Source organism: Rutilus rutilus (genome assembly GCF_951802725.1).
Source record: "Rutilus rutilus genome assembly, chromosome: 19".
In the NCBI taxonomy this organism is placed as follows: domain Eukaryota; kingdom Metazoa; phylum Chordata; class Actinopteri; order Cypriniformes; family Leuciscidae; genus Rutilus; species Rutilus rutilus.
In genome coordinates this window covers 34,958,771-34,968,640 of record NC_140232.1, presented here as the reverse complement: position 1 = coordinate 34,968,640, position 9,870 = coordinate 34,958,771, and the positions used below count along the sequence as shown (strand labels likewise).

At 36.1% G+C, this 9,870-nt stretch overlaps 2 protein-coding genes across 3 annotated transcripts in view; one reads left to right on the top strand and one right to left on the bottom strand.

The window, feature by feature from the left end:
• Positions 1–1,388: 1,388 nt before the first annotated feature.
• prxl2c (peroxiredoxin like 2C) lies at positions 1,389–3,896 on the bottom strand. The gene is made up of 6 exons (XM_084389460.1): positions 3,687–3,896; positions 3,541–3,609; positions 3,005–3,058; positions 2,641–2,746; positions 1,847–1,981; positions 1,389–1,769 (listed from the first exon to the last, which is right to left on the bottom strand). The coding sequence occupies exons 1-6, from the start codon at positions 3,876–3,878 to the stop codon at positions 1,642–1,644; spliced, it is 684 nt and encodes a 227-aa protein (XP_084245586.1). The 5' UTR covers positions 3,879–3,896; the 3' UTR covers positions 1,389–1,641.
• A 1,435-nt stretch (positions 3,897–5,331) lies between these two features.
• fbxl17 (F-box and leucine-rich repeat protein 17) overlaps positions 5,332–9,870 on the top strand; it is a 244,459-nt gene continuing 239,920 nt past the window's right edge. The window contains exons 1-2 of one of the 2 annotated variants that reach the window (XM_084388626.1): positions 5,332–5,491; positions 7,897–8,586. In XM_084388626.1, coding sequence (XP_084244752.1) covers positions 7,927–8,586 — 660 coding nt within the window. In that variant the 5' untranslated portion in view covers positions 5,332–5,491; positions 7,897–7,926. Of the gene's footprint in view, positions 5,497–7,896; positions 8,587–9,870 lie in introns of both variants that reach the window. The other variant, XM_084388627.1, reaches the window with a different exon arrangement.

The window sequence follows — 9,870 nt, the reverse complement described above, 5'->3', positions numbered from 1 at the left end:
AGCTGACTGTGACCCCAGCAGCTCCCCAGAGATGTTTTCCGCGCATATAAACAACAGTCACAACATTAGTGCCTGAAAAAATTCTCTAAGTTATTGGCGATCCTGAGTGTAATGTATAGTTATATTTTATATAGTTTTATGGTTATGTGGGGCATGGTTACGTGGTTATGGTTAATCATTTTGCACAGTAATCTGACAATAAATGTGGCACACCCAGATTTTCAGATGCACACCCGAAGTCTCTTTTTTGGCTACGCTACTGGTCTATAATATATGCAGATTTAATTTTCTTTATGTTAAATATCTTATTTCTTATCTTTTTAGTTTGGGGATGAAACGTAAACTGGACATATATGGATCTGGATATAAATGTATATACATACATGCATGCAGCTAGTGAAAGAATAGATGTATAGCTGCTTCTGCATACATCCATACATTCATGCGTGCGTGCCGTGCATACATTCAAACATGCATTCATACATCCATGCATGCATACATTCATTCATGCATAAAACATATATACATACATTCATACATGCATGCATACATACATATATACATACATTCATACATGCATAAAACATACATACATTCATACATACATGCATGCATACATACATATATACATACATTCATACATACATAAAACATATATACATACATTCATACATGCATGCATACATACATATATACATACATTCATACATGCATAAAACATATACATACATTCATACATGCATGCATGCATACATACATATATACATACATTCATACATACATGCATAAAACATATATACATACATTCATACATTAATGCATGCATTGATTTCATACATACATTCATGCATACATATATAAATACAAACATGCATGCACACATACATGCACGCATATATACAAACATGGAGATAGGGGCGCCCCAAAATGTAGTATTGTGTTTGGTAAGGGCTGACTTGTGGAAGAGATAGAGAGAAAAGGGGAGTGATGATGAGGATGCACACTCAGACTTGAGTGGAAAGACACCAGGATTGCTGCAGCGGACTGGTGTAAAGTACACCAGTGTAAGAATAGGTGTATATCTGCTTCCCTCCAGTAGGGGTGGAAAGACACTAAGAAGCCAGGGGTTGCTATAGTGCAAATCACAAAATGAGGATCTCAAACTCTTCCATGCACTATATTTGAGCTATTAGTTAAATAAGACATATGCTCTTCTTTTCTGTGAATGTGCACATGCATATTTTATTGATGTTTATTGTATTTCATTTTATTATCTTATTTTTATATGTGTGTATATGTTTTTTTTCTGTGAATGTCTCTTCTGTAAAGCACTTTGTAAACACTGCTTTTAAAACGTGCTATATAAATAAAACTTTACTTGCATGCATATATATATATAATTTATTTATTTATTGAAATTCAAGACATAATATAAAACAAATTGTAATTTAGGAAAGAGATAAAATCAATGGTCCTCAGCAGTGGAATGGCTTGTTCCTATCCAACATAAATATAATATAAAAAACAATATTACATATACAACGATATTGAGCTATTATAGTTCAGACAGAGACCATGTTGCAGTATAACAGCTACAAGCATAGAGTGCAGATCTGTCATGGCATAACATGATTTAGTTTTTTAGATATCAATGATTTTAGAGCGATCACTGAAGTCCAGTGTGTGAAGCCCTGCTAACTGAAGCAACCAGTTGATCGGCATGTGGTCGAACCGATTCATGTCAAAATGGGCCAAATGAACCTCTGGACCTGTGAAATAAAACACAAAATGTTAAGATATGGTGAAGATATAGAAATAACAGCATTTTAATTAGAAAACTCGTCACCTGGGCCAACAATAAGGGCTCCACCTTGCTGCAGCGGATCTCCTTGAAAGTCAAAAGCAGGGCTGGTCATGGCGCGCCACATACTTCTCAGACTGCCGATGAGCAGACTGGACTTCACATGTGGACTGTTGGAAGCTGCAAATGCAGATGAAGATAGCTATGTTTCCATTCAAATGTGTGAATTTAACCTATGCACATAATTGAAATAATAATGCATAAAACATTTGCGAATAAAGCAGCGTTTCCATCCCCAAAATCATCACTTCCACTTCATGTTCTCTAGCGTTCAGATGCTGGTGTTCGGGAACACACTCGTGTGTGTGAGACGCTTCTGGAGGGAATTAAACCAGATCATTCTGATCACACACTTCGACTCCGCCGTTTCAGAAACACCAAACCAACATTAGAGATGCTGCGACGCCATTGGTCCGCTGGTTAGTCCAGTTATCCAATCACAGCTGACGCTGAGGCACATGAGGTTTTTGATGGATTTATTCGGTAAATGTGTTTCCATTGCAGTTTCTTATCGGATGAAACAATCATTATTTTTAATTTTTTTAATTTACGCGCATCTTGTTTCCATCCAGCGATATGCCAAAAATGTGTGTAAAAATAGGTAGATGGAAATATATAGCTACTGATTAAACTAAATGCACATTTAATCAAACCAATCATTCTTTGGCATGTTAATCTAATAGAAAGCAGGAGAAATGTACAAAATGTGAATTAGAGGAGAGAAAAAAAGGCATGTTATGTATAAAAACACATTAGTGAAGGCACAATTAAAATCTTACGTGTTTCCATGTATGTCTCTCCTCTTCTCATTCCAAGTTTCTTATGAATCTGTCTCTCGGGATCAACATATATTTCATGAGGATAGCCCGTCAGAGAGCAGAACCCCTACAACATAAAGAGATTCACGGATATTTCCAGATATTTCACAGTTTTAAAGTGTAATGATTTTGTGTCATAACAAAAAACTAAAACAATAATCAAAAATGCACTCAAGGCTAGAAAGAGGGTGTTGGGAATCAAACTGATACACTGGTTTTGATGACTATTAAAGGTGCACAAAAACTACTTGACACTCTGTTGCATGTTATAATTATGCTATAAGTGTCTCATATTTTTAGCTGAACATTAATAAACACATCCTACCTCGATATGAGAATACGACGACTGTCCAATCACTACCAATCTGACATTCGATTCCTACATTTGTTGAAGGAGAGAAAAGATACATTGTTTCAGTAACACTTTACAATAAGGTTCATTAGTGAACATTAATGCATTAACTAACATGAACTAACAATGAACAATACATTTGTTACAGTATCTATTAATCATTGTTAATGTAAGTTAATAAAAACAGCTGTTCAGTGTTTGTTAATTTTAGTTCACAGTGCATTAACTAATGTTAACAAATACAACCTTTGATTTTAATAACATATTAGTAAATGTTGAAATGATTATTAACTAAGATTAATAAATGCTGTGAAAGTATTGTTCATTCTTAGTTCATGTAAACCAAGGAAGTTACTGAACCTTATTGTAAAGAGTTTAAATCGTTTTTTTTTTTTTTCTCATATGCAGCAATATTCCATATTCTGACCAAATAATACATGATTAATGACACATAATCGATAAAAACAAAACAGAAGTGCTGGATAATAGCGTCAAATAATTGTCCTCACCTGCAACATATCCTGAGGTATTTTGCCCAAATCCTCCACATATTCTTTGCATGTGTAGCACAAGAAGTTCTGCACAATATTTGATAAGCACAATCAGAATGACATTTGCACACAGCATAAACACACAGCTGTCATGCCTTCCTTACCCGCACGAAAACGATGATGGCTTTGCTGTGTTGATGCAAACTGTTGAAGGATTTACACACACCGTGTCGATCATAAATCCAGCAGTCGTCCACATCAGAGACACAGAGATCGTGTGGATCCCGTGTGTTGTTCTCCCGATGCCCAGCACGAGCGATCTGATCCTGTTGAGTTATCGGGAAAACGGGAGCCATTTTTAGGAAAGTTTGCTTCGCCACGCCCATTCCTGCTGGATCATGTACAAATAAAGGCAACCCGCCTATGTACATCATTTATGACATTATTTCTGATTCAGAGTTGGGGAAAGTTACTTTTAAATGTAATGCATTACAATATTGTGTTACTCCTTAAAAAAGTAGCCGGACTAATTCCCTTACTCACTTATTTGAAAAAATGCAACAGATATTTTGTTGTAAATTTAAACATAATGCATTACTTTACTAGTCACTTGGAAACGCAATCTGATTACGCAACTCGCGTTACGTAACCCTCAACACTCTCCATTATTCCCATTCCCAATATTTTAGCGGAATAGTAGGTTTGTTTCCACCAGAATAAAACATTTTAAAAGATAATTGCACCTTTTTATCTCACAAATGCAAGTTTACATCTTTCAATTCTGACTTTTTTTCTCGCAATCGCGAGTTTATATCTCGCAATTCTGACTTATAACATGCAAGTGTGAGTTTATATCTTGCAATTCTGACACCATTTTTTCCTGATCTTTTTTCCTTTGCAATTGCGAGTAATAAAGTCCAATTCTAAGGGAAAAAATAATCACTTTATATCACAGAATCAATCAAAAAAATTATCAATGTCACAATTTTACCTTTATAACACGCAATTGCAAATTTATATCATGCAATTCTGACTTTATATTTAGTTGATGACTTTTCACATGTAAAACTGCGAATTGGTAACAATATAATGGGAATCATCATTATTATTATTCATGGACACTGGTAACAATGATCAAATTTAATCTTTGTGTGAGTGACGAATACAAGAATGAAACCCCAGTTAAGACTCATAAGGAAATAAAAAGCATCCTTTAGTAGCCTAAATCACAACAACAAGTGAAGAAAAGTCGAAATTATGACATTAACAGTCGAAATTATTACGTAATAACACGACTTGTAATGTCATAATTTATCACAATTGCTTTTTATCTCATAATTATGCCCTTTTAGGTCTTAATTTCGAATTAGTATGTCATAATTACAACGTTTTATGCCATATTTTCGACATAGCATGTCATAATAATTTTGACTTTTTATCTCATAATAATAATTTAGAATGTCATAATTTATATTTTTATGTCATAATTATTATTTACCAGAGCATGTTTCTTTCCTTATGTGGCGGAAATGGACTTTCATAGGGAAAGATTCATAAAAACTTGTTTGCTAAAGTTTGCTGATGTCCAGACCGCTTTTATGTCGATATTATTATCAACAAAGTAACATGATATCGAATCCATCCTGTTACAGTACAAATATTTACATCAAGTGTTCATTCGCAAGTTTGCAAGTGTTATATTTGTATTATTAAACGAGTTCCCGTTAAAGCACGGATGATGATTGGCCCTCCGCTTCTGACTGACAGGCAGCCTGGCGAATGAACAGACACTCTCATCTCGAGCTGTGGGCGGGATTTCCTCTCTTATTTGAAATCCGGAAGTGTTTTGAAACAGTCTAGCAGGTTGACACAGCAAGCGCGCGTTTGCGGTGCGTTCGCTACGCTTCTGTTTCTGTTTCGCGCGGATTATGAGAGCGCGGGAAGGAGGTGCTGAGGGTCGCGCGAGCTGGTGAGGTTTGGCGCGTTTTATTCTGGCAGTTATTCAGTCTTGGTTGTTTTCTCATGAGGGAGTTCAATGGCGTCGTCCGCCACTATCACTCAATGAAACACAACAACACTCGGTCAGCAGCTACACACAGCCGTGTGTAAACAGTGACATTCATTTGTGAATGTTTATATGGTCCCTGCTGAGACATAACACACATTATACCAGATATCTGAAAATATGCTGGTCTATATACTCATTATCCATACAAAAAGTACCTGGCTATGGTATAGATGACACTGATATATACATACCTAAACCATACCATAGTAGGATATATATATATATACCATAGTACAGATGGATTACCATGTTCAGGGTATTTAAACACTTGTTAAAAACCCAATGGTATTATCATCTTGGTATTGTGTCTATAAAACAATAGTAGATGGACAGACACATAAAGCATTGACCTTCCTCTTCCTCATCTGTGTGTCTGCAAGATATTCAGTGACTTCTGTGTGTGTTTCCTTGTTTCTGTGTTGGTGCAAATCTGAAAAATGTGTTTGAAAGGATTTTCATGTTCTGTCAGAATCAATCTAGGCGTTAAACCCCAATGCAACAGACACAAACATTACTTTGCTAAGACTTTGTTTACATGTAAGCGAGTTCAAATCTCGTTTTCAGTGCTTATCTAGTTCTGAGCTAAATGTGAACGGCAGAAATGTGAGGAAGCATCACTGATATAGATTGGAAGCAATAATGAAATTGTCAATTTTTTCTGTCATTTGAGCTGCAAAAATGACTGTTGTCATACATGTTTCCCAAACACTCCTCCTGTCTGTTATTGGTCGCTCAAAACACATAAGCCACGCCCCAAACTCGCTCCATTGGTTGATTGAGTCAGAAGTTGACAAGTGCTTCTGATCAATCAAACCGATGAACACTTATTTCATAATTCAGTGTTCACATAGACAATTCTGTCATTCATATCCTCTCACGTTAGAGTTATTATATGCTTTTGCAAAATACAGAAGAACCAAGAAAGTCAGAAAAAACTGGCTAAAATAAATGTTATTTTTCAAGTCACTGGCATTTGACTTGATTTTAATGAGTCGAGTCACTTTTAGTGCTTTTTATATTTGATTTCAAAGCAGCTTCACAGCAAACAGATTCAATGATGCAAATTTCATCAAAACATTCATCAAATATGAGAAATTCAACTATCTAGTATCATTCAGTTTAATGTTGATTCAATGCAGTTCAATAACAGTGTGAGGTTAATCAATTATGAAACAAGTACTTAAAAATATATATTTTATAGAATTGTATTAATTTTGTACATGTACTTACATTTATTTTTTGTCTAAGTTTGTTTTCATTATGTTGTACTTATGATATTACGTTGTTAAATGTTTAATGTGTATCTGCCATGTAATAGCTGGTGATGCTGATATGGCAATAAACTCAAATACTACTAAATCAATTATGAATTGAGTTCATTCAGCTGTAAAGCAGAAGATAATAAATGTTTTTTGCACTTCTCTTTATGCAAGTCATTTTTCTCTCTTCCTCTTGAACTCAAATACTACTAAATTATGAAGCGAGTTCAATTCTCACATTATAGTTATTATATGCTTTAGCAAAAATACAGAAGAATCATGAAAGTCAGAAAAAAAGGGCCAAAATAAATGCTATTACAAAGCAGCTTCACAGCAATAAACAGATTCAATAATGCAGATTTCATCAAATATGAGAAATTCAATTCTGCCGTGAAGGAGTTCAATGTTGATTCAGTGCTGTTCAATAACAGTGTGAAGTTCATCTGTAAAGCAGCTCGACAGAAGATAATCAATGCTTTTTGCACTTAGTAAATGTTGAAATTAATATGAACTAAGATGAATAAATGCTAGATAAGTATTGTTCATTGTTAGTTCATGTTTACTAAGGTAGTTAGTTAACTAATGAGCCTTATTGTAAAGTGTTAAACAGATTCAAAATGGAAAATATGAGAAATCCAATTCATTATTCAGTACAATGCTGATTCAGTGCAGGTCAATAACAGCGTGAAGTTCATCAATTATGAAAAAGTAGGTCACATAAAAAAAAATCTTTTATAGAATTGTACTAATTTGTTTTGTCTTCTGTAGAGCTTCTTTACAGCTGAATGAACTCAATTCATAATTGATTTAGTAGTATTTTTGAGTTTATTGACATATCAGCATCACCAGCTATTACATGGCAGATACACATTAAACATTTAACAACGTAATATCATAAGTACAACATAATGAAAACAAACTTAGACAAAAAATCTTTTTTGCTCATCTTTTCTTTATATGAATTTAGAGTCGATCGACATGTCATTTTTCTGTATTCTTGAATTTAGAGTCGATTGGCTTGTAATTTTTCTGTATTCTTGAATTTAGAGTCGATCGACGTGAATCATCATCATCTATATGGGCCATCTTTTCTCCAAAAATGGTTACAGCCTGAAGAAGAAAACACGGAAGCTGCGCAAGAAGAAGCGGCGGAGGAACTGCTTCCTTCAGGGGCCCTGCATGCTGTGCTTCATCGTCCACGGCCCCAGCGCGAGCATCGAGGACGACTGGCCCTTCGAGGCGGCCAAACTCGCCGAGCGCTACGTGTCCCTGAACTCGCCCGAGGAGTGCGCCGCGTTCCTCCTGTCTCCGGGAGAGCTGGGCATCTGGGAAGGCCAGGGTCGGGGTCTGCTGTCCGCCAAGCTAATCGGGCCCCCGGCGCTCTTCTGCGTGGACTATTCGGAAATGGTGTGCAAGCGCAAGTGTGCTGATCTGCAGCGGTGTTCGCCCCGCAAGCAGCCGCGCTGTGCCTTCCAGGAGCCCATGGAGAACGAGGAGCGAGGAGACGCCGGGGCTCCCGAGAGCCAGTGTTTGCTCCGCCCGTCGTCTTCTAATTCTTCTTCTTCTCCTTCGGACGGGTCCGGTGTGGCGTGGCGTACAGATGCTAGCGGTGGCGCCGACGCCTCGTCCTCATGCTCCTGCCAGCTGTCCCAGAACGAGGGATTGGAGGAGGGAAAGAGCGCTGAGAACACAGACACGTCTCACGTTAACCAGCTGCCCTCCTCCATACTGCTCAAGGTCTGTGTAAAAGTGCATCTCTCCATGATAAAAGTGCATCTATCATCATAAAAGTGCATCTATCCATGATAAAAGTGCATCTATCCGTGATAAAAGTGCATCTATCCGTTATAAAAGTGGATCTGTCCATCATAAAAGTGCATCTATCCATGATAAAAGTGCATCTATCCATGATAAAAGTGCATTTATCCATGATAAAAGTGCATTTATCCATGATAAAAGTGCATCTGTCCATGATAAAAGTGCATCTATCCATCATAAAAGTGCATCTATCCATCATAAAAGTGCATCTATCCATGATAAAAGTGCATCTATCCATGATAAAAGTGCATCTATCCATGATAAAAGTGCATCTATCCATGATAAAAGTGCATCTGTCCATGATAAAAGTGCATATATCATCATAAAAGTGCATCTATCCATCATAAAAGTGCATCTATCCATGATAAAAGTGCATCTATCCATGATAAAAGTGCATCTATCCATGATAAAAGTGCATCTATCCATGATAAAAGTGCATTTATCCATGATAAAAGTGCATCTATCCATGATAAAAGTGCATCTATCCGTTATAAAAGTGGATCGGTCCATCATAAAAGTGTATCTCTCCATGATAAAAGTGCATCTCTCCATGATAAAAGTGCATCTATCCATCATAAAAGTGCATCTATCCATCATAAAAGTGCATCTCTCCATCATATAAGTGGATCTATCCATGATAAAAGTGCATCTCTCACTTCTCAAAGAAAATCTTTAATACTTTTTTGTGTGTTTTTCCCCCACATTGGTCAAAAATGTCCAGCCTACAAAAAAAAAAGCTTATAAATCTCTCATTATGCGACATCATCATCACCAAATATTGTATTAATTTTTTTGTCAGCTCGTTTTCTTTCGATTAGTAACGGTTTTATATTTCTTTTTTGATTTATCTGAGCTTGCATACCTCAGGTTTTGAGTGAAAAAAACTTTATTTGTGGATAATTTAGCCAATTTTACATAAAATATAGAAAAAAAATTGCACTGTTTATCACACTAGTGTGCTTTAATGTTTAACCAGGACATTTGTTTTGAAATGCTTTTATTTTGCACAAAGTCGTGATGTTCACAGTCAAGAATGACCGGCCTTCAAAAAATTGCTTATAAATCTGTCATTATGCCACATCATCATCACCAAATATTGGATTCATTTTTTTGTCAGCTCGTTTTCTTTCGATTAGTAGCGGTTTTATATTTCTTTTTGGATTTATCTGAGCTTACATACCTCAGGTTTTGAGTGAAAAAAAC

Coding starts and splice junctions, on each gene's coding strand:
- prxl2c (XM_084389460.1), bottom strand. CDS start 3,878: ATGGCTCCCGTTTTCCCGATAACTCAACAGGATCAGATCGCTCGTGCT. Junction 3,059..3,540: donor TACCTCAGGATATGTTGCAG/GTGAGGACAATT, acceptor CAACAAATGTAG/GAATCGAATGTCAGATTGGT. Junction 1,770..1,846: donor AGCCCTTATTGTTGGCCCAG/GTGACGAGTTTT, acceptor TTTATTTCACAG/GTCCAGAGGTTCATTTGGCC.